At 50.3% G+C, this 27234-nt stretch overlaps 1 protein-coding gene across 10 annotated transcripts in view; it reads right to left on the reverse strand.

The window, feature by feature from the left end:
• Positions 1–7095: 7095 nt before the first annotated feature.
• The window catches only part of PAX8 (paired box 8), a 38302-nt gene continuing 18163 nt past the window's right edge, over positions 7096–27234 (reverse strand). The window contains exons 2-10 of one of the 10 annotated variants that reach the window (XM_033159226.1): positions 26457–26622; positions 24039–24239; positions 23189–23277; positions 20380–20508; positions 18581–18786; positions 17661–17784; positions 16606–16707; positions 9547–9636; positions 7096–7746 (exon numbers count right to left, since the gene is read on the reverse strand). In XM_033159226.1, the coding sequence (XP_033015117.1) occupies positions 7676–7746; positions 9547–9636; positions 16606–16707; positions 17661–17784; positions 18581–18786; positions 20380–20508; positions 23189–23277; positions 24039–24239; positions 26457–26622 (1178 nt within the window). In that variant the 3' untranslated portion in view covers positions 7096–7675. Of the gene's footprint in view, positions 7747–9546; positions 9637–16605; positions 16708–17660; positions 17785–18580; positions 18787–20379; positions 20509–23188; positions 23278–24038; positions 24240–26456; positions 26626–27234 lie in introns of all 10 variants that reach the window. The other 9 variants (XM_033159233.1, XM_033159234.1, XM_033159230.1 and 6 more) reach the window with 9 other exon arrangements.

A 27234-nucleotide genomic window follows, 5' to 3' on the forward strand; every position in this document is an offset into this window, starting at 1 on the left:
CTTCAATGCAGAGACTCAGGGAAGTGTCCTGCCTGCTGCTGCTGGGCTCTACTTTGGGGGGCTCAGCCTTCTGCTGCCTTAACCCCTGTCCCCGTCCCTCATGCCTCAATCGCTGCCACTGGGGCAGCTGTGACCTTTGTGCAATAAATGGAGATATGCAGGGACTCAGCCTGGATGTTGAGGGTTGGTGGGGAGGCGGAGCAGCTACCGGGACCCTTTTGCCCCAGAGGGGGAGGGTGCCTGGGGAGAATTGAAGGCCTCTCACCCCAAAAATCCTAATACAGTGGAACCTCGGCTCCCGAACACCTTGGGAGCCGAATATTCCAATTCCCGAACGATCGAAAACCGGAAGTGATTGTCCCAGTTTTTGAACATTCTTTGGAAGCTGAACGTCCGGCGTGGCTTCCACAGCTTCCGATTGGCTGCAGGAAGCACCTGCAGCCAATTGTTAAGCCGCACCTTGGTTCCCGAACCGTTTTGGGAATCAAATGGACTCACAGAACAGATTAAGATTCTGCTATAACTGGTCCCAGTGGCTTTATGTGTTGTTGTTCAGTCGTTCAGTCGTGTCCGACTCTTCGTGACCCCATGGACCAGAGCACGCCAGGCACGCCTATCCTTCACTGCCTCTCGCAGTTTGGCCAAACTCATGCCAGTCGCTTCGAGAACACTGTCCAACCATCTCATCCTCTGTCGTCCTCTTCTCCTTGTGCCCTCCACCTTTCCCAACATCAGGGTCTTTTCCTGGGAGTCTTCTCTTCTCATGAGGTGGCCAAAGTACTGGAGTCTCAACTTCAGGATCTGTCCTTCTAGTGAACACTCCGGACTGATTTCTTTGAGAATGGATAGGTTTGATCTTCTTGCAGTCCATGGGACTCTCAAGAGTCTCCTCCAGCACCATAATTCAAAAGCATCAATTCTTCGGCGATCAGCCTTCTTGATGGTCCAGCTCTCACTTCCGTACATTACTACTGGGAAAACCATAGCTTTAACTATACGGACCTTTGTCGGCAAGGTGATGTCTTTGCTTTTTAAGATGCTGTCTAGGTTTGTCATTGCTTTTCTCCCAAGAAGCAGGCGTCTTCTAATTTCGTGACTGCTGTCACCATCTGCAGTGATCATGGAACCCAAGAAAGTGAAATCTCTCACTGCCTCCATTTCTTCCCCTTCTATTTGCCAGGAGGTGATGGGACCAGTGGCCATGATCTTAGTTTTTTTGATGTTGAGCTTCAGACCATATTTTGCGCTCTCCTCTTTCACCCTCATTAAAAGGTTCTTTAATTCCTCCTCACTTTATGTAGATACCAAATAGAACTGTGAATAGTCCCCCACAGCGCCCCATAGCAGAGCTGCCAGGGGGCCAAAAGGCACTATCCCAGTGCTCCTCTCTGGACTCTGCCCTGAAGGTAGGATCGGAGCAAGGCCGCTCTCCTCTTGTCCCACTCTCTGCAGAAGTCATTCATCAGGGGGACCAAGGCTGTCTTGGTTCCGTGGCCAGATCTGGACCCAGATTGGAATGGATCTAAATAATTGGTGTCCTCCATGAATGTTTGCAGCTGCCCCACCCTGGCCCCCTCCACCTCCTTCACCGAAAACTGGGTGTTTGCAGCTAGTCGATAATTGCTCCCATCCAAATGGTCCAGGGCCGGTTTCTTTAGCCACAGTCACACTACGGCTGCTTTTAATGCAGTAGGGACTAGTGAAGGGTTAGCCACACTCTGGAGCCAACCAGTCAGCCCCTCTCTGCAAGGTTTAATAAACCAGGAGGGGTGAGGGGGCACACAGTCACCTTGCCGCCAGCACCTTGCCTACACCAGCTGGTTGCATGAGGTGAAACTGATCCCACGAAACATCCACGACGGCAGCACTGGGTACTCTTCAATCGCTGCTGTGACAAGTGCAGAGTCGAGATCACTCCAAAAGTTCGAGCAACTTTATCCTCAAAGTGTGTAGCCGGTTGGCCGCAGCGGGTCTCCGAGCACTTCCACACAATGGGAATCAGAAACCTCTGGAATGTCCGAAATAAGTCCACTGGCCAGCTGCTAGAGGATGCAATGCAAGCTGCCGAATGAGCCTTTTGTTTTGCAACCCGCACTGCCTACCAGAACGGAAGGCCCTGAACCTAGGAGCAACCACAAACAGTTGAGAGCGGTGGTGACCCTTTCCCCATCATACCCCTCCCCTCCCCCCCCCCCGCTTTGGGGAAGAGGCCTGGTGCTTGTACCCCTTGTGTGTGGCACAGAGGGGCCAGAGCAGCTGCTGTTGGGGGCAGGCACAGGTAAGTCCTCCAGCGGCAAAGTGGCTGGCTAGCTGGCTCCAGGATCACCATTGCAATGGGGGGCAGGAGTGGCGCCCCCCTCCCTGTTCTATCAAAGTCTACTATGAGTGGGTGGACGAGGGGCATCTCAAAGAGGTGGCTGTTAGGAGGAGTGGCTCAGCAGGAGAGGGAGCGACTAGGGGGGGCACTAAGAGTTGTTCTGACTCTGCTTAGGGACCCCCGATCGCTGCCTCGGATTGGTTACTTGTGGAATCCGAAGTAGCAGCAGCATTGATTGGTTTCCCTGGCAAGGGCTGTAGGGTTCACGAAGGCGGAACTGGCCTTTCCTTTGACCGGAGGGAGGGAGGAACCTTTCAGGCCCCCGAGGGCAAGGAAAAGAAAGCAAAAGAATAGCAGGCCGGAGTCGGACCCGCCAACAGCCACAAAAACCCGGAAACGCAGACTGCCGCTTATAAGAAGCAAAACCCCGCTGTTTCCTTTAAGGGTTCGCGACAGAAGACAGGCGCTTCGGTAGCCATTGGCTACAAAAAGCAAGTCAGGAGAGCAGAAGAGAGGCTCTCTGAGCCTGTGCAGAGTACCCTGGCGGAGGGAGCGCCTTCTAGGCAGCCGCGGCTGCCCTCCTCGAGGGGCTTTTCTCGGGCGCGCCGGGCACAGAGAGAGGGCAGCGGCACCGTAGAGCCTCTGCCACTTGGAGCGCCCGTGCGCCCAGGGCGCAGCTGCTGCCCCGACGAGTCCCGGGAAGCCCAGCGCAGGGCGCAGTCGCCAGTGCCGTCGGGGGACAGTCCTGGTCCGGCAGGCTCCGCTGCCTTCTCCTCCTCCTCCTCTTCCTCCTGCCCTCGGCGGGCGGCGCGGCAATTCCAGCTGCCGCCGTTGCAACGAGGACGGAGGCAATGATCCTTCAAATTGCCACATCTGTATAATCTGCCTTTGATTTTCTGCTCCATGAAGTTTTATTTCCGATTGTTCCTCTCCCCGGCCGCGAGGGCTTCTTCCGCTCTCGGTCGCCGGGGGGTCGCCTTCGCGCCCCGCTCCCTCCGAGTTCTTTTCCCCGGGAGCCGCCCGGCAAGGCTAAGAGAGGGGTCGTCGCCTGCCCAGACTCCCGGGTCGCGGTACCTTCCACTAGCCCACCGGCCCGGTTCTGTGGGCAGCCTCACGGAAGCCACGATCACGACCTCTCTCCCGCCTGCAGTTTGGATGCCTGGCGGAGGATGCCTGTTTCTAGTCCACAAACGGCCGGATTTGGCCCAGCGGCCGCCAGCCGCATACTCTTCCTTATTCCAGTGGCGCAGGCGACCCCGGCAGCTCCTCCTGCCTCAGTCGCGCTTCCCGCAGGGAAACCGATTCCCTTGGCAGCTGCTGACTTGGAGGCTTCCAAAGCGCATTAAAGCAGCGGTTCCAAACTGCTTGAAACCAGGTCAGATCACCAGCCCACCGAGCTCAGTTCAGTCTCCACTGGCTTGTTGCAGTGGCTCTCCAGAGCAGTACCTTGAATGGAAATGCCACCTGGGACCGCCTACATGCGATCTATCACTGAGGCTCCACCTGAGTGTACAAGGTCAAGCTAAACCTGGGTGGCATGGATAGCACCTTCTCATCTAGAATTCACAGACTCCAGCTCTCCCGCTGTGACATTTAAAATTTATTCTTAGGTCCCAGGGATGATATCCTTCCAATTCCCAGCAGAAACCTGATATGACCAACCATGATAAAAACCGCTAGCATATTTGCTACAGCTAAGCAGGATCTGGTCTGGTTTCAAATTGGATGGGGGACCCATTGAAATTCCTGCATTACAGGGGATTGGACTAGATGGGCCCTTGATTCTGTGATCAAGAGTGGGGTTGCTAATCCACAGTGCCAAATGGGGGTGTCAGTCTTAAAAACAAGTTCATTTACTCACTTCCTTTGAAAGCACTTTCGGCTTCTTTAAAAAGCCGAATCTTCAGAAGTTGCAAGTTTGTTTTACAAAGCACTGGCTAAAAAAAACAACAACCCATGCTTTTTTCATTTTTTTAAAAAAAGTGCAGATACTTTGAAGTTTTTACCAGAACACCTTTTGCATTATCACCGCCCCACATGGGCATAGCCAGGATTTATTGGGGGGGGGGGCAGCACCGCAGTTAATTACTTTTTTATTTGATATAGGGGCTATGTCCATGCCACCCCAGGATCCTAGAGCTGGTGTAGGGAACTTTTGTCCCTCCGTAAGTTGCTGGACTACAACTCCCATGAGCCTCAGCAAACATGGCTGATGGCCACAAATGATGGGAGCTGTAGTTCAGCAACATCCAGAATGCCAGATGTTCCCCCACACCTGGGCTAGGGACAAAAAGGTCTCCAGTTGCAAACAACAGTCTCTGAAGAGTTCTTAAAGGGCAGGTCAGGAGTCTTATCCAGTGGTGCATTGCAAGAGAGTTAAACCTACCAGAGATTGGAGGTTGTATCCTGGCCAGTCCCTGCTGTACACTGATCTGCTGTACAGCTGACCCATGTCTACTCCACCAAGGAGCTGCTACCTTCTGGGTTTCTTTGAACTGTCACTTGAACATGCGACCACAGAGCGTGGTGGTTCTTCCCTCAGCTGGTCCCCATCTTCTTTTGCCGACAGATGGAAAGAGAAGGCTTTTTTTCCTCCATCTCCCCAAAATGAAGGCTGAGGACCACGAGCCTGTTGGATACTTAAAATTGCCATCCAACCATGCATGGTTGCTAAATAGACACATGACAGGACAGCTGAAGCTCAAGAGTCCTGTAAGTTTCCTAGTTGGCTTATTGCCACACCAAAGAGATGACTGCTGATATTCTGACCAAGCGTCTACCAGAACCTTCCAGAACCTTCGAATTGGGATGGAACTCTGGGTGGCTTAACAAAAGTGCATGTCTGTTTTGCCTGAGAATGGTTGCGTGGGATATTTGCAGTGCAGCGAAACCATCAATGCATGTTTGCTAGATAGGCACCCGATAGGAGCTGAAGCTCAGAGTCCTGTAAATTTCCTAGAGGGGGCTCTGAGAGACACTCCCAGGTGCCCGGCCAGGGGGAGGGTCTATGCATACGTCACATCTCACCTGGCTGGGCGCTTGCTCTTTGCTCTCACTTCCATTCCAGCAACATGACTAATTTTAAACTAGACTAAAGAGAGTCCCGTGGACTGCAAAAAGATCAAACTTATCCATCCTTAAAGAAATCAGCCCTGAGTGCTCCCTGGAAGGACAGATCCTGAAGTTGAGGCTCCAGTATTTTGGCCACCTCATGAGAAGAGAAGACTCCCTAGAAAAGACCCTGATGTTGGGAAAGATGGAGGGCACAAGGAGAAGGGGAAGACAGAGGATGAGATGGTTGGATAGTGTTCTCGAAGCTACTAACATGAGTTTGGCCAAACTGCGAGAGGCAGTGAAGGATAGGGGTGCCTGGCGTGTTCTGGTCCATGGGGTCACGAAGAGTCGGACACGACTGAACAACAACAACAGCAAAGTATGTCTTTGTAGCTGGCTGGATTATCATTTTAAGCCTGCCTGAACAAAGCCGCTGTATCTGTTACTCTTCAAGTATTCTGAGTGAGTGAATGTTATTCTTTTTAAAACTTTTACAAGACTTTGTGTGATTATTGTTTTAAGGGGAGAAAAGGGGGAAACACCAGAAGAATCCAGTCCACCTTAAAGCATTCTGGATTAAGTTAAACTAAAAAGCTAAAACTAACCTATTAAAGCTTCCCTTTTAAGGGGCAAAGGTATGGCACGCTGCTTCCTCAACAAAAGGAAAGAAAGATAATATAAATACCGGTACATCCCCTCCTAGCATTTATACACATCCCTACAGAGCCGAGGGTTTCGTGTCATTAATACAAACTGCTTTTATTCAAAGGGATGCAGGGGAGGAGACTGTTCTGTGCTGATGGAGGCAGGATGAAAACCCACGCCCATTTCCCAGGGGTGCAGCTTGTGTAAAGTACTGTGTATACAGCATGAAGGACGCGGGTGGTGCTGTGGGTTGAACCACAGAGCCTAGGGCTTGCTGATCAGAAGGTCGGCGGTTCGAATCCCTGCGACGGGCCGAGCTCCCGTTGCTCGGTCCCAGCTCCTGCCCACCTAGCAGTTCGAAAGCACGAAAGCAAGTACAAGTAGATAAATAGGTACCGCTCCAGCAGGAAGGTAAACGGCGTTTCCGTGCGCTGCTCTGGTTCACCAGAAGCGGCTTAGTCATGCTGGCCACATGACCCAGAAGCTGTACGCTGGCTCTCTCAGCCAGTAATGTGAGATGAGTGCCGCAACCCCAGAGTCGGACACGACTGGACCTAATGGTCAGGGGTCCCTTTACCTATACAGCATGAAACAAAGGCATATAGACGTGGACACACAGCGCAACTCGACACCTACCAGCAGCTCCGCTTCAGTTTCCACTAGGCCAAGGAAGAGCTCAACCCCTCAAAAAGGACAAGGCCCTCAACATCTTGCCTTGGCAACTTGCAGGCACCCTGCCAACACTGAAATGAGTTGAGGTCTGCAAATGTTAGCAAGAGCTGTTTACTGGCAGGATCTGGCCCCTGTATTAGAGCAAGCCAGTAAGAGAGGACAAGGGGGGAAGGAGCCCACCATGAGAGGACGCAATCGGGAATTGTGAGGTTTAACTTGGGAGTTGCAGGCTGAGAATCCTCCACTGGGAAATTTCCTCGGCTCCCACCAGCTGTTTGTTGTGCCCCACTCCTTCTGACCTAAAGAAGCTCAGCCCATCTGTCCTTGCCCCACCCGTAACTGAATCAGCCGCCTCTGCCTTTGCCCACAAAAGTTGCACTTGGGGTCCTTATCTGTGGGGCTGCACTTCCTATTCCTGCTGTTCAAACATGGCAAGAACGAAAGAGGAACAGCCAGAAATAAGGGACGGTGCGACCTGCACAAGCAAGCAACTTCAACTGCAGCCAGGATCCCCTAGGGTGAGGGGAGAAGCAGCCCAGGTGTTCAAGCTCCCTGGCCTGGCCCCAAGCCTGCTCTTCTACCAACTACTCTCTCTGCCCCTCTCCAAGTGTCCAGTCCTTTCAAAGACCCACACTTTGCACAAGAACCTTAGTGCAAGAGAGAGAACATTGTTATAAAGTGACTTCGTAAAGCGTCTCTCGATTTCATTGGTTTGAGTTCCTCGATTTCAAGGTGTTTAGACTGTCCTCACTTTTGGAGTCCAGGGATGCAAGCACATTAACGACCCCCCGCTCTTCCTTCCTTCCTTCCTTCCCAGCTTCGTGGGTAACAGGATGGCCTTGCATGCTTGCAACTGCTGCAGCTGCTTGTGTGGATGCCATTGCCCACTCTGCAGATTGAACCAGTCCACATCCCTCTTCGTTGCCGCTGGGCTATAAACAGAGTGGCCCAGGAGAGCTGGCCTGGCTCCCAGAGGGACTGCATCATCTACAGGTGGTCGTAGGTGGTGTTGGGAGGTACAGGGCCCCGTGAAGATGAGCTGTAGTAATAGGGGGAACCTGGAAGAAGAAGAAGAAGAAGAGTTTGGATTTGATATCCCGCTTTATCACTACCTGAAGGAGTCTCAAAGCGGCTAACATTCTCCTTTTCCCTTCCTCCCCCACAACAAACACTCTGTGAGGTGAGTGGGGCTGAGAGACTTCAAAGAAGTGTGACTAGCCCAAGGTCACCCAGCAGCTGCATGTGGAGGAGTGGAGACGCGAACCCGGTTCCCCAGATTACGAGTCTACCACTCTTAACCACTACACCACACTGGCTCTCTCTGGAGAGAGAGAGAGAAAGAGAGAGAGAGAGAGAGAGAGAGAGAGAGAGAGAGAGAGAGAGAGAGGCCATTACCAAATAACCTGCCCGGGTTAACCATTCACTCCAGCTCAATACACATTAATCATCTCGTACCCGCAGCCTTTGCACCCCTCAGCAGGGTTCATGTTAAGATGCCATCAAAACAGCCCAGGGGATGATTGCCTTCCCTGCCCCCTATTCTGAGACAGGGCCAGGATACTTCCTTCCTGTGCAGGACGGGGACTTTGGTCAAACGGCTTCCTTCCCGTAAGAGAAGCAGAAAGTTATCCGGCGTCTCGCATCTGTGCAAGGTGTGTGACTGGCTGCAGAAGCGGAGATGGAGCTCCCTAGCAAGGGCTTTGGTCACTTTGGGTGTCAAAATATTTGGGCAGAGCTGTGGGCCTCTGGGAAAGGAGAGTCTCAGGCAGACCTCTCTGCGTGGTCCATTTGTGGCGAGGAAATGGGGTTGGAAGGAAGTCTTAACTCCCACCCCAAAAATTGGGGATCCCGTTCAAATTCTTTCATCAGATAATCACTGTTCTTAGCCTTAGTCACAAGGGCTCACCATCTTGTACCTGCAAATCTACTGGAGGCAGCGCCTCTTCTAATCCAGAATGCGGCAGCTAGACTGGTGACTGGGGGCAGCCGCCGAGACCACATAACACTGGTCCTGAAAGACCTACATTGGCTCCCAGTATGTTTTCCAAGCACAATTCAAAGTGTTGGTGCTGACCTTTAAAGCCCTAAATGGCCTCGGCCCTGTATACCTGAAGGAGCGTCTCCACCCCCATCGTTCTGCCCAGACACTGAGGGCCTTCTGGCGGTTCCCTCCCTGTGTGAAGTGAAGTTACAGGGAACCAGGCAGAGGGCCTTCTCGGTGGTGACGCCCTCCCACCAGATGTCAAAGAAACAAACAACTACCTGACTTTTAGAAGACATCTGAAGGCAGCCCTGTTTAAGGAAGCTTTTAATATTTGATGAATTACTGAATATTTTGCTGGGAACCGCTCAGAGTGACTGGGGAAACCCAGCCAGGTGGGTGGGGTAATAATAATAATAATAATAATAATAATAATAATAATAATAATATTTTTTAAAAAATATCCCTTGATCATGGAGAGGACTCAAAGCACAGGAGCTTCCCGAGGGGCAGGCAGTGACTGCATTCACAACTCTGCCACGAGAAGGGCATGTTGGAGCTGGGAGCTTGCAAAGAGCAATCTTCGATTTGGAAGGGGGTTCCAAGGGTCATCTAGTCCAACCCCCTTCAATGCAGGAATCTCAGCAGAAGTGCAACAAGTAAACAGTTCTACTTGACTCCTTGCTGCTGGCTAGTTGCAAGGATTGAATGCTCCTCCTTTCTGTGTCGGAGACCACCACAAACAGTCCTCACCTCCCTACACCCTCAGCTTTGACCCCCAAGGTCCCAGGAGACCTGCCAGGCCAAGCTGGGAAAGCGACAGTCCCCACCCCACCCACAACCACCTGCCCTTGCAGCCCCAGAAGAGGAGACTCACCCAGTAGTCCAGAGTTGGGGAATCGCCAGGGCTCTCCATAGCTGGTGTAAGGGCCGTGGCTGTAGGCACCGCCAGAATAATCACTCCCTGCTGGAGACAAAGAGAAGGGGACGTGCGTCAGGCAGCTGGGGGAGGCTCGCTGATGGGGCTGCAAGTGGGGACACCTCCACAAAAGCTAAATGCAGGGTTGATGTGGTGTTAAGGCTACAAAGTTGTTTTCATCACGCACCACAAAAATCAAGATGCCAAACCTGGTTGTTGTCGCCATCATCATTGCCATCTTCCTCCTGCGGCCTTCTAAGAGTGTGTGGGATGTGATACACAAGTAGCAATCAAGTACAACATTCCTTGTTTTCCTAGAGCGGACATGCAGGGGAATGTTTGGTCCAGCCAGTCGAAAGCTTCCTGTTTCCTCCTGGCCGGGACATACTTCCTTTCCATGTGACTAGAGGTGGGCGTGACCTTACCTGCCCAGGTAACAAAAGGGCAAGGCACGCAGCACACCTCTCTCTTTGTCACTTCCTCTTTTCCACCTTCCTTTCATTGTGTGAGCTGCAGTGACTGCCAGTCTGCAGTCACTGGGATTATCCCCCCATATGGGGTAGATCCACATGTACATATTTGTAACTAAGTCTGCCTTCAGGGATCCAACTGTGAACTGATGATGTGAGTAAACTTTTATATACTTTACTCAAGGTTGTGGCATGTTTATTCTTTTAAGAGGGATGTAAGGGAACTTACCAGGAATCTAATATTGAGAGGCTTAAACAAGCCTGCAACCAGCCATCTGCTGTGCGTTTAAAAGGGGAATGTAAAACTCTGCTAAGTTATAGAACTTGCTAATGCAAGTTAGGAAGGATATTAATAAACAATATAACCTTTGAAAGTTAGGAAGGATATTAATAAACAATATAACCTCTCCCTGAACTTTCCCACAGAGGGGACTCAGGCTCTAGTGCTTCTCAAGATGGAACTGAAATGAGGGCACCCAAATTTAAGGGAGGAGCTTCTTCAAACTCGAGGGCCTCCTCATATATTCAGAAATACCAAAGCCTGTTTATGAAAAGGTTTTTTACAAAACCAAAAGCCCAACGGCCTTGGCAAGAACCTCTGAGCTGACAGGCTGCTGGTGACAGTTGAGCAGAGGCTGAGCAAAGGAGACCTGAAGCCAGGCAGAGGCTCAAAGGGTGCAGCCCTCCAGCAGGAGATGGTGGGGTGAGAGACAAGGGGGGAGGTTGTTGTTAATCTCTTCTCTGCTCCTGAAATCCCCCTTCCCTGAGCATGCATTCCTAGGTGAAAGGATTGACCCCCCCTTCCTAAACTCTGTATGCTGCAACATTTCATAATAGGTCCCTCTCAGTTTGGAAGAGAAGAAGAAGAAGAAGAAGAAGAAGAAGAAGAAGAAGAAGAAGAAGAAGAAGAAGAAGAAGAAGAGTTTGGATTTGATATCCCGCTTTTCACTACCCAAAGGAGTCTCAAAGCGGCTAACATTCTCCTTTCCCTTCCTTCCCCACAACTAACACTCTGTGAGGTGAGTGGGGCTGAGAGACTTCAAAGAAGTGTGACTAGCCCAAGGTCACCCAGCAGCTGCATGTGGAGGAGCGGGGAAGCGAACCCGGTTCACCAGATTACGAGTCTACCGCTCTTAACCACTACACCACACTGGCTCCCAAGTGAAACCGGAGGGCAACCCCAAAGGAAGGAAGCAGCATATGAACAGTTGGGGGACCCTCTAGATATGCAGAGCTCTATCTATATACACCTGTAAATGGAAAGGAAACGGTTACCCACATCAGTGTTCTCATAAGGAAACCACGGCTCCATTTAGTCAAGCATTATTAGCAGTTTATATTCTCACTCCCAATCTTCCACCAAGGTGGGGGAGGGGGGGAGGGGCTCCTCCTGACAGATAAGTAATAATCCACAGAAGTCTGAATGCTATTTTTGGCCACATCCAAACCTTAAAGCAGTATTATATCACTTTAACAGTCATGGCTCTCCCCCCCTCCAAAAATAAATAGCATTCTGGGGAATGTAGGTTAAAAAAAAAGTGTGCCGAGAGATGTTAGGAGACCCCTATTCCCCTCACCGAACTACAATTTGCAGAATTCCCTGGGAGGAAAGATTGAATGTTTTATATCCTCCAACCTTTCTCCGATGTAGATAGGGACGTCCTATTCCATAATAATAATTTACTATTTATACCCCACCCATCTGACTGGGTTGCCCCAGCCACTCTGGGCAGCTTCTAACATATATAAAAACATAATACAGCATTAAACATTTTTATTTGAAAAAAAAAACAAACCACTTCTCTATACAGGGCTGCCTTCAGCTGGCTCAGGAGTGAGATAACTCCATACCCTCCAACATTTCTCGGATGAAAATAGGGACGTCCTAAGGAAAAGCGGGACATTCTTGGATCAAATCAGAAACTTGGGGTGGCTTCTCTAAATTGGGGACATCCCTGGAAAATAGGGACACTTGGAGGGCCTGCTGTTTCAACACTCTAAAGTGTGATGTGGCCTTAACCCAGTGTACTACAGAGGCCAGCAACAGGACTCCCGTTTCCACAATGGGGCTTCCCCCTTCTTCTCCCCCCACCCCACACCTCCCTCAAATCTTCTCTGGAGTCCCAGAAGAGTGGGGGGAGCATGGGGGGGGGGAGATTGTTCCATCTGGAAGGCGGAAATGTCTGCACAGATTGATCATATAAGTGCAATGTTTAATTCCATGCATAATTCTTTTTCTGGTATTTCCTCCAAGTACTGTACTCCGAATACACTAATCTTGGTGGTCCTTATCAATGACCCTGCAAGGTAGGGTTGTATGCTTAAACCCCAAATCCCGTGTAGGGTTTAGCCGATAAGAGGTGTCTTTGTATTTGTATTCAGGTTGTCTTCAGGGGTGTGTGTGTGTGTGTGTGTGTATGCGCACACAGGGGGGTGTCGGTTAGAGCAGGTTCTCAAGCCATTTGGATGCTGGTGTTGGTGAGGGGGGGTGGGGTGGGGCTGGAGCCTGACTGCGAGGGAGGGGAACAAGATTTCAAGGGGCATTTGATTGAGTGCTCTCATTACAAGCAGTGTAAAAACAGCCCCCAATCTCTCCTTTCTTCTCCTGACCAATCTCATTTCACGCTTGAGGGGAGGGAGCGCGCTAGGGAGAAGATTCTGTATTCTCAACGCCGCATTAACCACATCTCCAAGGTAACCCAGGGACACACCAGCTCAGCACGTCCGCCAAGCCAAAGGGAACCAGCTTGCCAGCTTCTCCCGCCTCGACGGGCAAGGCCTTCCTCCTGACAGCAGAATTCGAGGCTTGCAAAGTTCATGCGCAGCTTACGCTGGCAACCAAAACATGCTTACTAGGGAGCGAGCACCCCTGGACAGAGTTGCGCTTACTTCTGAGTAAACATGCACAGGATTTGCCCCTTAGAGGCTGCAAAGTGGCCACAAAAAGTCAGATCCTCTTACACCTTGCCAGTTGGAGGAGGGGCCAAATCGTTTCTGAGCTCATTTTTAAAACACATTAATGGCTGGGATCAGGTTTCGTGGAGGAGAACTTTTGCCCTGTTGAACTTACTCCAGCCGTCAAGCATACCCTCCAACATTTCTCTGATGAAAATAGGGACGTCCCATTCCATAATGATAATTTTACTGTTTATACACCACACATCTTACTGGGTTGCCCCAGCCACTCTGGGCAGCTTCCAACATGTATATAGAAACATAATAAAACATTTAAAAACACTTCCCTATACAGGATTGCCTTCAGATGGCTATGGGGTTGCATACATTTCCCCAATGAAAATAGGGACATTCTAAGGAAAAGGACCCGGGTGGCGCTGTGGGTTAAACCACAGTGCCTAGGGCTTGCTGATCAGAAGGTTGGCGGTTCGAATCCCCGCGACGGGGTGATCTCCCGTTGCTCGGTCCCAGCTCCTGCCCACCTAGCAGTTCGAAAGCACGTCAAAAAGTGCAAGTAGATAAATAGGTACCACTCCAGTGGGAAGGTAAACGGCGTTTCCGTGCGCTGCTCTGGTTCGCCAGAAGCGGCTTAGTCATGCTGGCCACATGACCCGGAAGCTGTACGCCGGCTCCCTCGGCCAGTAAAGCGAGATGAGCGCCGCAACCCCAGAGTCGGATATGAATGGACCTAATGGTCGGGGTCCCTTTACCTTTTAAGGAAAAGTGGGACATTCCATGATCAAATCAGAAACCGGGATGGCTTCTCTAAATCAGGGATGTCCCTGGAAAATAGGGACACTTGGAGGGTCTGCATCAAGTTGGCCTCAGAAGCCTTGCGCTCTAGGCCACTTTTGCAAAGGGGCTGCCAGCTACAAGGCCATCTCGGTGGTGGTGCCACAGCTGCGGCGGAATTTTCTCCTTCGGAATTTTCTCCTTTGGGAAACCCAGCTCCTCTGCTTCTTGTTTTCAAACAGCGTTCAAAAACGTTTTCATCCTGGAAAGTGTTTTATGAGTGATTGCTGTTTTTATGTGTTCTGGTTTTTAATGCTGCTGTGCATTCTCAGGACTTTTATTTGAGTGAGCCTAATATTGTATTTTGCAACATGGTTTCTTATAAGGAAAGCAGAGTGGGAAAATGAGCTTGAAATAACCCAAAGAAACAAGGAAAGGGAGGAAGGCGGGGCCGCGGGAGGAGTGGTCTCACTGGGCAGAGGCAGCCTAATGGCAACTGAGGGAAGGAGCACCCAACAGAAGCTGGCCCTTTAAGGGGGCAGACCATGGGGCAGGGTAGCCTCAGGCTTATGGGTTGTGGGGGGGGATTCTTCCTGGCTGCTCTGGAAGGAGAGATGCTGTGCTGCGTAACTCCAGGTGTTTGGGGACTGTATGATGTGTCTCAGTGGGGATGGAAAGACCCCTGCAATCTGGGGAGGTGGCAAAGCCTGAGACTGCGGGCAAAGTGGGTGGGAGGGGCATAGCCAGCCATGGGCATCCTCACTGCCATTGCCCCGCACGGCTGTTGCAGCTGGGATCACCTGCCTGTATCTTGTTTTCTCTCTGTGTCGTGGAGAATGCATAATTGGGGGGGTGGGATACCAGAAAAAGCTGCTCTCTGCGGACTGCCCTCCCCTTGGAAGTGGGCAGCGCCAAGAGAAGTGTAACTTTTTTGCCCAGGAATTTTCAGCATCTCCGTGTATTGCTCTGTTGGGGGAAGGCTAGTCGGCTCTGTGCTTTTAGCCAAGGTAGGCAAATTAAGTACGAACCCCATAATTTAGAATCTGTACCAAAGTTTTGCAGGGGTTTTTTTTTTTCAGACGGCGATGCAGATATGTTTGTATGATAATTCAATATGCTTAAACAGGTAAAGGGACCCCTGACCATTAGGTCCAGTCGCGGACGACTCTGGGGTTGCGGCGCTCATCTCGCGTTACTGGCCGAGGGAGCCGGCGTACAGCTTCCGGGTCATGTGGCCAGCATGACAAAGCCGCTTCTGGCGAACCAGAGCAGCGCATGGAAACACCGTTTACCTTCCCGCCAGAGCGATACCTATTTATCTACTTTCACATGCTTTCGAACTGCTAGGTGGGCAGGAGCAGGGACCGAGCAGCGGGCGCTCACCCCGTTGCGGGGATTCGAACCACTGACCTTCTGATCAGCAAGCCCTAGGCTCTGTGGTTTAACCCACAGCACCACCCGCGTCGAGGGTCTCTAATGAATATATATTTAACTTATTCCAGCTGACGAAGAATTTTCGAAACGGGGCCCTGTCCTGGTGTATATACTTCATCTGACGTATAAACTTCTATAAATAAATCCATCTACAGAAGAGATTATTTGAAACAATTGTATCATTTGAACTACTATCTAGTATTATTTTACTTCTGTGACCTGAGTTCTTGCCCTTGTACCATTTTCGTGTGGTTTTTTTGGGGGGGCAGCGTTCTTTTACTCAGTTTGTGAGGCGCTGCAAAATGCTGGGTTTTTGCTGCAAAAAAAACCCTGCAAAACTTTGCCACATGTTTGCAGAGGACCCCAACTTTGGGGGTTCGTAGTTAATTGGACCAGCTGCAGTTACTCTTTAAAACTGAGGGGTTTTTTTGTTTTTGTTTTAAGACTGTTTCTATTCTGTTTGAAGTCTTGTCTTTTGTTTTATTTTCTCTTATTCAATTTATAACCTGCCCTTCCTCCTAAAGGAGCCCAGGGCAGCAAGCAACATGCGATAAAACACATTTAAAACAATTTCAATACAACTCGGTATTCAAGAACTGTTGGAAGAAGAATATTTTCAGCCTGCCCCTAAAGGAGAACAGAGGCAGCACCTTTCTAATGTTCAAAGGGGAGGGAATCCCCTTGGGCAGAGAGGCCACCACAAGAAAGGCCTGATTCCTACATTGCACAGAGTGCAGCGATTGGTTTGGCATACAAGGGACCAGATGATCTTTCATGTATCGTGCTCCCAAGCTGCATATTATTATTGTTATTATTATTTTAAATTTATTTATTTACTTTATTACATCTATATGAAAGAAAAAAGAACATTGAATAATAATAAAAACGATAACCAAAGAATAGCAATGTTAAAAGATTACATGTTAAATTCTTCCTAAAAAACCACAAAATGCATTCAATTAATGCCTTCCTATATTCCCAATAACTCAGTGGTAAATAATACAAAGCAAAACATAACATCCAATTAATTAACATAACATACAATTAATTTATTAAGCACATTCTAAACCACCATCTCAAGGCAATTTACACCTAAAATAATTTCAAAAGTTAGAAACACAAAAGCAGAACCAAAACCGCAACAAGTGATATAGACACATTGTGGTATAGACCCATTTATTCAGCTGTGTGACCCCGTATGTCTTTATGCACCAAAAACGGCACCCTGAGCCTAGGTTGGTGACTGTGAATAAACTTGAACAACCAGCCTAAGAGATTCAAGCAGATGCTCTGCCACCTCACCCCACCCTACCATAATTTTAGCCGTAGGGGATCCCAGGGCTGGCTGTTCCTAAGCACCAGGACACCTGAGTCCCATCCCTTCCGCCTCCTCCTCCCCTGAAGCTTTTCCCAGGGAGCTTCTTACCTGCCACCATGCCGGCAATTGCGGATGAGCTATAGCTTCCCTGCCCGCCAGTTGGGATGTGGGGAGGGTAGCCCGGAAGGGTGGAGCCAACCACTTCGCGCCCTAAGAGAGAGGGGGGAGGGAGAGAGAGGGACAGAGGGAACCAGAATCAACAGACATGCCAGGAAACACCCTGAGCAGCTTAGGTGCTCAGGGATCTACAAACTGCATTGAACCTCAGTGTGTCTGTGTCTGCCTCCTGAAGCACCAGCCAAAACCCACTGGCCTGATGTGCTACCCCGCATTTCACCTCTCCAGGCTAAGGCTTTGAAAAAGACCTCTCCACACCCCGCAGGCCCTTGCATGGGCGTACCCAGGGGGCCGGGGGGGGCAGTTGCCCCCCGCCCAGAAGCAAAAAAAATAATTAAATGGTTATTGGCAGCCTAAAAGGGAAAAAAAAAGCTCAAGACTGGTCTTTCTCCCCCTCCCAAAATCTCAATAACAATTGAGCTCTTCCGCTCTTGCCGAGGCAGTTGGCCACTGTGTGTGTGTGTGTGTGTGTGTGTTGCCCCGGCTGTTTCCCCCTCCCTCATGCCGACAAAGAGCTGGCGTGCCTATCAGAGACCGGATCCTAGCCTGCACCCTGCTTGGTCAAATGGGGATGCAGGCTGAGACTTGGGCAGTGTCAGGGGGCAAATTCATCATTGCCAAGATTCATTGTTGCAAGGGAGCTTGGCAAACTGAGTTCCCTTGCATGGTGAGTAGTTCCTTTGCGAGGACTGAGGATCCTGGGAAACTGAGTTTTTCAGCCATTTGGGGCTTTCTGTTTTTTGGGGGGGAGTTTTTCTGTTTTTTGAAGCTGTTTTTGTTTTTGAACCTGAACGACCATGGCTTGCCCCCCCCCCCCCTAGTTTTGATCCTGGGTATGCCCCTGGGCCCTTGTGTGACCAACTTGCAGCAAATATGCACAGGACACACCCTGCGCTGCCTCTCCTTCAGAGCTGGTGTGGGACCTGGAGCACCCACAGGCACGCTCATGTTGGGTGCCCAGACGTCCCTGAATGGGCAGCCCTTACCTGTCACAGCAGAGTATGTCTGGTGGGCCGCCAGGTTACGACTCAGCGATGGGTTCGAAGGCGTGAGCATAGATTTCCCATCGTCCATGGATGTGTTGAGCAGGGGCACAGCATAGATACCTGCCTGAGAAAGGGGTGGGGGCAGCAGGAGATCAGGGCCTCATGGGGATCTGAGCACAGTCCTCCATGGCCCCCTGGTTTTTCCCCCACACAGGACTCCCTACTTGTTCCTTAGGTCCCTTCGGTGTCAATGAGCCCTGAATTCCTTCACAATATAATGGAATTCCTGCGTAGTTGAGATCCCTGCATTGCAGGGGGTTGGACCCTTCTAACTCTATGATTCTATGAATATATCCATCAAATCTCAGGTGACGCAGGTGGTGCTGTGGGTTAAACCACAAAGCCTAGGGTTTGCCGATCAGAAGGTCGGCGGTTCGAATCCCCGCAATGGGGTCGGGTGAGCTCCCGTTGCTCGGTCCCTGCTCCTGGCAACCTAGCAGTTTGAAAGCACAAAGTGCACGTAGATAAATAGGTACTGCTCTGGCGGGAAGGTAAATTGCGTTTCCGTGCGCTGCTCTGGTTTGCCAGAAGCGGCTTAGTCATGCTGGCCACATGACCCAGGAGTTGTACGCCGGCTCCCTCGGCCAGTAACGCGAGATGAGTGCCGCAATCCCAGAGTCGTCCGCGACTGGACCTAATGGTCAGGGGTCCCTTTACCTTTTCCTTTACCTCTAACTCAGCCTTGTAGCTTCTCCCCCACCTCCATCCATGCCCCCCCCTGCCGGTTAGGGAGTCACCTTATTATAAGTTGGACCACTGGTGCATCAACATTAGAGGTGCCAGGGATGGATCCTGGAACCTATCGTATCTAAAACGTACGTCTACCACTGAGTTCCAGCCCCCCCAACCCCTCCTCCCACCTCAAGGCTGCCGTGGTGGCCTTTGGCTCCAGCACACACCTGTTCTCCCTTGGCATGGCTAGGGGAAGCGTAAGCCTCTGGGAAGTGCTGTCTCTCGAAAGGGCACTCCAGCAGGTGCTGCCCATACGCCTCGCTGCGCAGGTGCTTGTGGGGGGTGCTGCTGCCTTGAGAGTCTGTGCTGAGCTGGCAGCTCTCCTGGTCACCTGCTGAGGGAAGCCGCAATCAGCCTGACTTGGACAAGCCTCTGCCCGGCCCACCTGCTCTCTCTCTCTCTCTCCCCCCCCCCCCCAGCCCACGGCATTTCCGCGCATTCACAGGATGTGGTTTTGTTCCATGCTCTCTCCCTGCTCAGCCCTCCTGGATGCAATGGGGCAGGTGTGGGTCTCTCAGGGATGGCAAGCATCATTTCGGTAAATGGGTCTCTTGCAACTGCTCCGTGTCATATACGCAAATATAGATCCATGTGCGCATGTGCGCACATGCCCCCAGGGCTGTGCCCCTCCTCGTTCCACTCCGCAACCCCTTCCCCCAACCCCCAACACCCCTTAGACCTTGCCAAACCCCCTTGCACCTCACCCCCTGCACAACCCCTTGCGGTTGTCTGGTGAATAGAGTTTTCAAACAGTTGCACCCACCATTTCTGGCACATCTCATGACTCGGTGGACCAATCAGGACAGGACAATCTGGGGAGGGGGGATTCTTTCCCTCCCTTAAGGGGCTTTGGGGCTCCCTCCCTCTTCCCCAAACCCCCCACCTACCCCTATAATGTTCATTTCGTAAAATCTTCCCTTTTAAAAAAAACTACTTCTTTTTTTGCAGTAATGGTAGCAAAGAAATTTGACTTTGCAGCCACCCCTTGATATGGTTCCGTGAGCCACCATCTACTTTCACCTGTGGGAAGTTTAAGGTGGCGAGTTTGAGCCATGCAAAGGGCAAAGGAGAGATTTGTTGCTATTTTGCTAATATTCCACTCATACGATTGCCCTAGCCAAATGAAATCTAGTCCACCTGAGCGACTGAATGAAACTTTGCTTGGCTTACAGGAGCATTCCCCCCTCCCACAACGTAATGTGCCGCAGAGGTATCGTGGGCAAGTGGGCAAGTTAAGCAGGCACAATGTGAGACTGCAGAACACCATTGCTGGTTACGGAGCAAACTTAGAACCAAACAGAAGTCAGGACAGAGGCTTAGCTTGCGGTTTCCGTGCTTTTTGGCACGAAACTGTCAGTATGTCCTACTCACAAGTAGAACCCTGGCAGAGACACATGCCCGACTGGCATGTTCCCTCCCTCCTGGGTGATCGTTCAGGAGCTTCAAAAGCATTCTTTAGCCCGAACATCACAGCGACTGCTGCCAGAAGACATCAGCACACTTAGGGATCCGCAGAGGTTTGCGCAGTTGCATAACAGAACTCAGCAACTCAGCATCTTGGCTAATCTACTTTATTTACATATAAACACACACAGAGCACTTCAAAATGGCTCCCTCCCTCTAGCATCGGACAGCAAAGAGAAAGAACAAAGGACAATAGTCCCACTTCAGGAAACACAGTAAGACAAACATCCTGTCTTCGTCACATCCTATTCCTGTAGAATCAAAACACATACCCAGTCATGTGATTGACAATAATCCCATGACTGCACACGGGGAATGAATCTCCAACAGTAACAAGTGACTGTGTAAGAGTCCCCTCTTCAACCACAGCACTTCTGAACCTACACTCACAACCTGGAGAAACTAATGTCAGCAACAGGGGTGCCCAGACCCTGCCACACACCCCCAGCCCAGTGTCACTTACTGTCCTGGATTTTTCTCTTGTGGTCGCTGCTGGGGGAACCGATCCCTAGAAGGCCGTTGATGGAGTAGGTGGAAGAGCCCAGAGAGTCCGACTGGGGCGACTCAGGAGGAGTCACAGCTGAACTGGGGACTGGAGGAGACACAGCAGAGGGGTCAGCTGGGAAATGTCAGCAGGCCCTCCCAGGAAAACACCCCCCACCCCTCTTCCAGGTCACACTGGATTGCGGAGGTGAAGAGCAGTTAGGAGGACTGGCCAAGCGGGGAACTCGCCCCCATGGCAAGGGGCAAGGGGGGGCCTAGTTTGGGAATGCTCCCCTCCAGCTAGGACCGAAGAAGAAGGACGCAGCTTCACTTTGTTTCCATGGAACAACGGCAGAGATTCCAAGCTAGCTATCAGATGTTTCTACCACTCTTCAGGAGGAAGGGTGGGGCATCACTTTAACAAACAAACAACATCAGTAGGGCTGTTTACAAAAATTACAATTACTGTACATGTCTCCCTCCCCACCGCACCCGACCCCCAAAAAAACAATTAAGAACCTTCAAAGCTTAGGGCTCATCCACAGTGGAGTTTAATGTGTATTTGAAGCTGCTTGTGTCTCTATTTTCATTTTTACAGCATCCCCATGACCTCCTCTGTATCCAGTTGGCAAACTGCACTCCCCCCCATCCCCCGCCCTATATGAAGATTTTCCTGATCCATGCATAACCCTATAAGGGAAGAAAATCTCAAAGAAAACCACACGGCACCTGATTGTGGACACACATTTGTTTTGCTGGGTGCCACCATTCGCCACACCCCCTACTCCTATTATTATTATTATTATTATTATTATTATTATTATTCAATGCAATTTTAATAATACAGCAGAATCGCCTCCAAAGTAAAATGGGGGGGGGGGGCCAAAGCCCAAAGGAAAGGATGCTGCCAGCCCCTTTCCACCGGTTGTTGAAGTCGCCTTCACAATACTTTTATTCTGAAAACAGTTCTTTTGTGCAGAACTGCTCTTGTGCAAGAGAGTTCTATTAAAAATAAGATTTGCTACTGCAGTTATGGGAGACTGGGCAGGAAAAGGGGCGGAAAGGAAGCTCAAGGGGTTCGCGATCTTTGCCTGGCTTGAAGCGACAGACTTGTGCTGCTGGTTGTCACCTGCTGTCTTGTGCACTTCTGGTTTATACGAAACCTTGCATTTCACGGTTTTTAAAAAAGGTGTATGTCGACAGGTAACCAAATACCTGCAGGCAGTGCCGGATGTACATATGGGCTGAACAGGCTGCAGCCCAGGGCCTCATAATCTACGGAGGCCTCGACCTCTTGCCAAAAATCTTTTGTAAAAAAAACCAGGCAGATTTTACTATCTAGGCCCAGTTGCTTAGGAACAGTAAAGAACAGAATGAGGTTCTATTTCTCATGATCAGATGCTATTAAGTTTGGGCTTCCCAAGGTCTCCTAGCCCAGGGCCTCCAGTTGGTTTAATGCCTGCCTGCCCACACGTGCCTTGTCCCTTGCAGGCTCAAGGGCTCTCTTGGTCTCCCTGCAGTTGGCATTTCCTGCAGCCCAATATTCTCTGATCTTCAAAGCCTGCACTCCTTCGCTGCAGCAACACTGGACTCCATGGGAGGGTTGACAAGTGACAGAACATCGGAAGCGGACTTTTCCTGGGTCTGACCACTGGGCCATCGGGCTCAGTGTTTGTCGGCACTTGGGCTAGCAGTGGCTCTCTAAGATTCCAGGCTGGGGTTTCTCCCAGCCCTGGCAGGAGACTCTCTCTCTCTCTCTCTCTCTCTCTCTCTCTCTCTCTCTCTCTCTCTCTCTCTCTCTCTCTATCTATCTCTCTCTCTCTTACCAACTGTGGGGTGTAACATAAGCAGTCAAGTACAACACTGCCTGCTTGCCCAGAGTGGACACACAGCGGGATGTTACTCCAGCCAGGAGGACTTCCTGTCACACCTGTCAACAGCAGGGGTAGGCAACCTATGGGCCGGGGGCTGGATCCGGCCCAATCGCCTTCTCAATCCGGCCCGCAGACAGTCTGAGCATCAGCGTGTTTTTCCATGAGCAGAATGTGTGCTTTTATTTAAAATGCATCTCTGGGTTATTTGTGGGGCATAGGAATTTGTTCATTATTATTATTTTTCAAAATATAGTCCGGCCCACCACATGGTCTGAGGGACAGTGGACCGGCCCACGGCTGAAAAAGATTGCTGACCCCTGGTCTACAGCATCCTCCCCCTGCGTGTGACCAGGTAAATGGGCGTGACCCTGTGAGACCCCATGAAAGGGCTGGTCATGCAGCCATCTTCCCTTCTTCCTCGTTTTATTCCATCTTGATGTATTTTGCTGTATGCTGGCTCTCAGCCAGCAGCACATGGGCTCATTTCCCTACATGGGATGAACCCACTCTCTATTCGGTACCTCCAAGCTAAAGCCTGCCTTCAGGGAACCTACTGTGAACTGAATGTAAGTAAACTTATCGTCATTACTTTTAAGAAAAGACTGTTGTGTCATTATTCCTTTTAAGAGGGAACAAAGGGGGTTTACCAGGAACAAGCCCAATCTGGACAAGCCAGATTGGATTGCTGAAGTCAAGAGATTCAGATGATTCTACCATCTAGCTTCCTGCTATATACTGAGGAATGTACTCTGCAACTGACTCACTAGCGTGAGTAAGGAAGGGTAATATTTAATCAATATATACTTTCCTACTATCCACAACATTCCCACACCAACTAGCTAGGGGATTCAGTTGAACCCAGAGAGTGGAGCCAGTGGGTGCAGACCAGGCGGGAGCCATCCAAGGAGCACTTACTGAGGTTATGGCCAGGGCTCAATGTTTTAGGCACCATGCAGTTCTCCATCGGGAGGTTGAACGGCTGCTGAACCTTTGTGCGAATGATCCTGGAGAGAAAAGAAGACGAGCTGGGAGAGGGTGTCTGTGGAAGAACGCACGGTCCTGGTGTCTGCTCGCAGCATTGCTGAGATCAGAAGCTGGTCCTGGCCAGTGTTTAGAAGCTCAGATATATAAGCTAGGCGCCAAGTGGCTGTGGGATGTAAACACAGAGCAGCCAAACCCAACACTGCTAGAGTGGACATGAAGGTAACTCAGTCCTCCAGGCTTAACTTCCTGTTTACCTGGACTGAGTTACAGGAACCAGAAGTAGGTGTGGTCTTACCTGGGAACAAGAACCCAAAGAAGACTCCCCATTTTTGCCTTGCCAAGCAGGATGCTCTCTCTCAGCTTGCAGCTGAGAGAAGCAGAGGTGAAGCCTGTTCCCCTATGGAATCAGCTTCACCACATGTAAATATATTTATCTAAGCTTATCTGCCTCTTTGAGCCTGTATTGTGACTCACGGATGACTGTAAGTAAACTCTATTATATCTAATAATCAGTACTGTATTGTGTCTTTGCTTTTAAGAGGGAAGAAGGGGAATATACCAGGAATATATATTTCTTATAGAGGCTTTAGCAAGCCTATGCAACTGTTTTCTGCTGTGTTTTAGAAGGGAATGTAACTCTGCTAAGTTTGGAGCTTGCTCACACAAGCTGGGATGATATATATAAAATAATATATACTCATCCACACTCCTAAACATTCCCACAGTGGCCCCATAAAACCAGGTTACCATCGCCACAATGGAATGTGGTCAGTGCTCTCACCTGTTGATGGAGCTGACACTGGGAACAGTGTCGTTGTCACAGACGCCCTCTGCCAACAGCCGGTCCCGGATTTCCCAAGCAAACATGGTGGGGTTCTGCCGCTTGTAATCCCCAATCTTCTCCACCACCTTGGGGGTTGCCACCTTGGGCTTGGAGCCCCCGATCACCCCTGGCCGTATACTGCCAGTCTCGTAGTACCTACTCCAATAGACAAAGTAATAGGATTACCACACTCACAACAAGAAATGTTCTTGGCGTTGCCTAGAGTTTTATCACCCCTCCAGCTGAAATGTAGCTGCATACATGGAGATGGGCTCCTGCTGAGAGTGGAAATTTCAAAATGGGTTCCTTGCGGAATAATAATAAAAAAAAACTGCATTGACCCAGACAGCAGCTTTCTCACATCTAATTATTTATTTTTAGGATTAGGATTATTCTATTAATTTACATCCCACCTTTTTCAAAACAGTTTACAGTTAAAAGAGAAACATGGGGGGGGTTTAAAAATAAAACATTGATAGCACACACACACACAAACACAGTACCTTAAAACATACAGATTGTTACTATTGAAAACATCACGGCCCTGGCACTTTGCCTAAAAACAGTCAGTTCCCAAAACCCTGTTGGAACAAGAAAGTCTTCATTTGCTGGCAGAAGGACAGCAAGGAGGGAGCCAGACTGGCTTCTCCAGGGAGGGAGATCCAGAGTCTGGGAGCAGCCACCAAGAAGGCCCTCCAAGAAGGTGATGGGACCGAGAAGCCTCCCCGCAAAAAACTCAGGGCTCAGGGAGCTTTGTATGAGGGAACAGGGCCTTTCAGACAGCTTGGGCCTAAACCACGTAGGGCTTTATAGGTTCATAACCAGCATTTTGAATTGTGCCCAGAAACAGGTTGGTAGTCAGTGGAGCTGTTCCCTATAACCAGCCCCCATCAACAGTCTGGCTGCAGCTCTTGGAGCCAGTTGAACTTTCTGAGCACTTTTCAGAGGCAGCCTCACATAACTGGCAGCTCCATCCCACTTCACTAGCTCAGACATCCATGCAGGAAGGTGAATACAGCGGTACCTCGGGTTAAGAAATTAATTTGTTCTGGAGTTCCGTTCTTAACCTGAAACTGTTCTTAACCAGAAGCACCACTTTAGTTAATGGGGCCTCCCGCTGCCGCTGCGCCACCAGAGCACAATTTCTGTTCTTAGCCTGAAGCAAAGTTCTTAACCTGAAGCGTTATTTCTGGGTTAGCGGAGTCTGTAACCTGAAGCGTCTGTAACCCGAAGACAGCACCACTGTACTTTCAAGCACTTGAGTTAAGCAATTGCACAGTAGGCAACCAGGAAAACCCACAGTATATAGCAGAGTTCTCTTTCTTACACTTCAAGCACAGGGTGTTTCTTCAGGCAAAAGGGGACCCTTCCACTTGAAGAAAACACAATAAGAGGATTACATGGTGTTCTATATTTAAAGGTAAAGGGACCCCTGACCATTAGGTCTAGTCGCGGACGACTCTGGGGTTGTGGCACTCATCTGGCATTACTGGCCAAGGGAGCCAGTGTACAGCTTCCGGGTCATGTGGCTGGCATGACAAAGCTGCTTCTGGCGAAAAAGAGCAGCGCATGGAAACTTGCACTTTGATGTGCTTTCGAACTGCTAGGTGGGCAGGAGCTGGGACCGAGCAACGGGAGATCACCCTGTCACGGGGATTCGAACCGCCGACCTTCTGATCGGCAAGCGCTAGGCTCTGTGGTTTAACCCACAGTGCCACCCGCATCCCGTTCTATATTTACACAGCCCCAATACTACAGCACTTAGTCACTTAACATTCCCAGCTTGCTAAACCATTGTTTAGCTGAAACGACAGAAGCTCATTTGGAGGTGGCCTAAGATCGTGGTTAGTAAACCAGGGTTAAGCCACAGTTCTTTGTTTGGACATCAATGTCTGCTGCATCGACAACACCACTCTAAGGGCTGAACAGTCATGGTCAGGCTCCACAATGTGGTTGATAAGGGTATCCAAAGATTTTGAGCACGTGTGAAATGAGCTTTCTGAAAGATCTCCTTCCTTGAGAGGGGAAATGGGCAAGCCTGGAATGCTCGTGAAACAGCAACACAATAAAATTGCAGGAGAAACCAAGCAAAAACTTTTGCCACAATATGATTAAAATTTGTTTGGGCGATCAGGGGCATGGCGAATTGTTCCATGGAGCCCACAGCCCTCCAGCTAGCCACCCCTGACCTCTGGAATGCTCCCAGGATGGTGCCTTTGAAAATGGCCAAAGGAAAGATTTGCTCTCAGCCTCCTTGTCTAGAGCTCCTTCTTGATGCCTCGTCGGATTCTCTGAGCAAGAGGCCAATCTGTCTTCCGGCACGGTCATTACTCACCCCAGCTCTGCACAGCCCTGAGTGGCCACCTTCATGCTTACCTGCCAAGGATTTTGCTGACACAACCGTGACTGACCCGCAGCTGTCGGGAGATGTCGCAGGGCCGCACGCCCTGGTGTGCCAGGTCTACAATGCGCTGCCTCACTACTTCTGGCAGGGGCCGGCCATTCACAAAGGCCCCGCCCAGCTGGTTCAATCCTCCGTGTCCTGCTACGACACAAACCCAGTCCCGAGAGGGATGGGGAGAGATGGTTTCAGTTCGGAACTCTGTGCTGCAGCCGCTGCTGATATTTTTGTTAACGATAGGTTCTAGATGGAGCGTGGGGCTCTGCTAATTGGAGTGCGAAGGGTTTCTATTCCTCTCCTTGGGGTGCATTACTCCACCACCCCAATAGTTGTGGGTGGTGGAGAGGGTGCTGAGTAATTTCTCAGCCTTGGGGGGGAAAGAAGAGGAAAGTTAGATGCCACCTAGAGTTGCCATTGTTTGGGGACGAGCTGCAGGTAGAGGACAAAAGCACCCACCTTTTGTGGGGCAGCGGTTTGTGTGTGGGATTGCATGATTGCTAGACAGTTGCAAACGGGGGCAATGGCGCCACAGAGTTTCAGAACCTGTATTGAGGGGACTCCATGATGTCTGACTGGGGCAATCAGTCGTAATAGTTATACCCCACTCAGATAAGCGGGGTATAAGTACAGCAACACCAACACCAACAATTACTATTGTACCCCCAAACCTGGTGACGGGAAAAACACAATGGGTTAATCCAGTGCTTTTTTTCTATAAAAATAGGTGCCAGTACTCACCATGAATTTGTTACA

The sequence above is a fragment of the Lacerta agilis genome, chromosome 8 (assembly GCF_009819535.1).
Source record: "Lacerta agilis isolate rLacAgi1 chromosome 8, rLacAgi1.pri, whole genome shotgun sequence".
NCBI lineage: Eukaryota > Metazoa > Chordata > Lepidosauria > Squamata > Lacertidae > Lacerta > Lacerta agilis.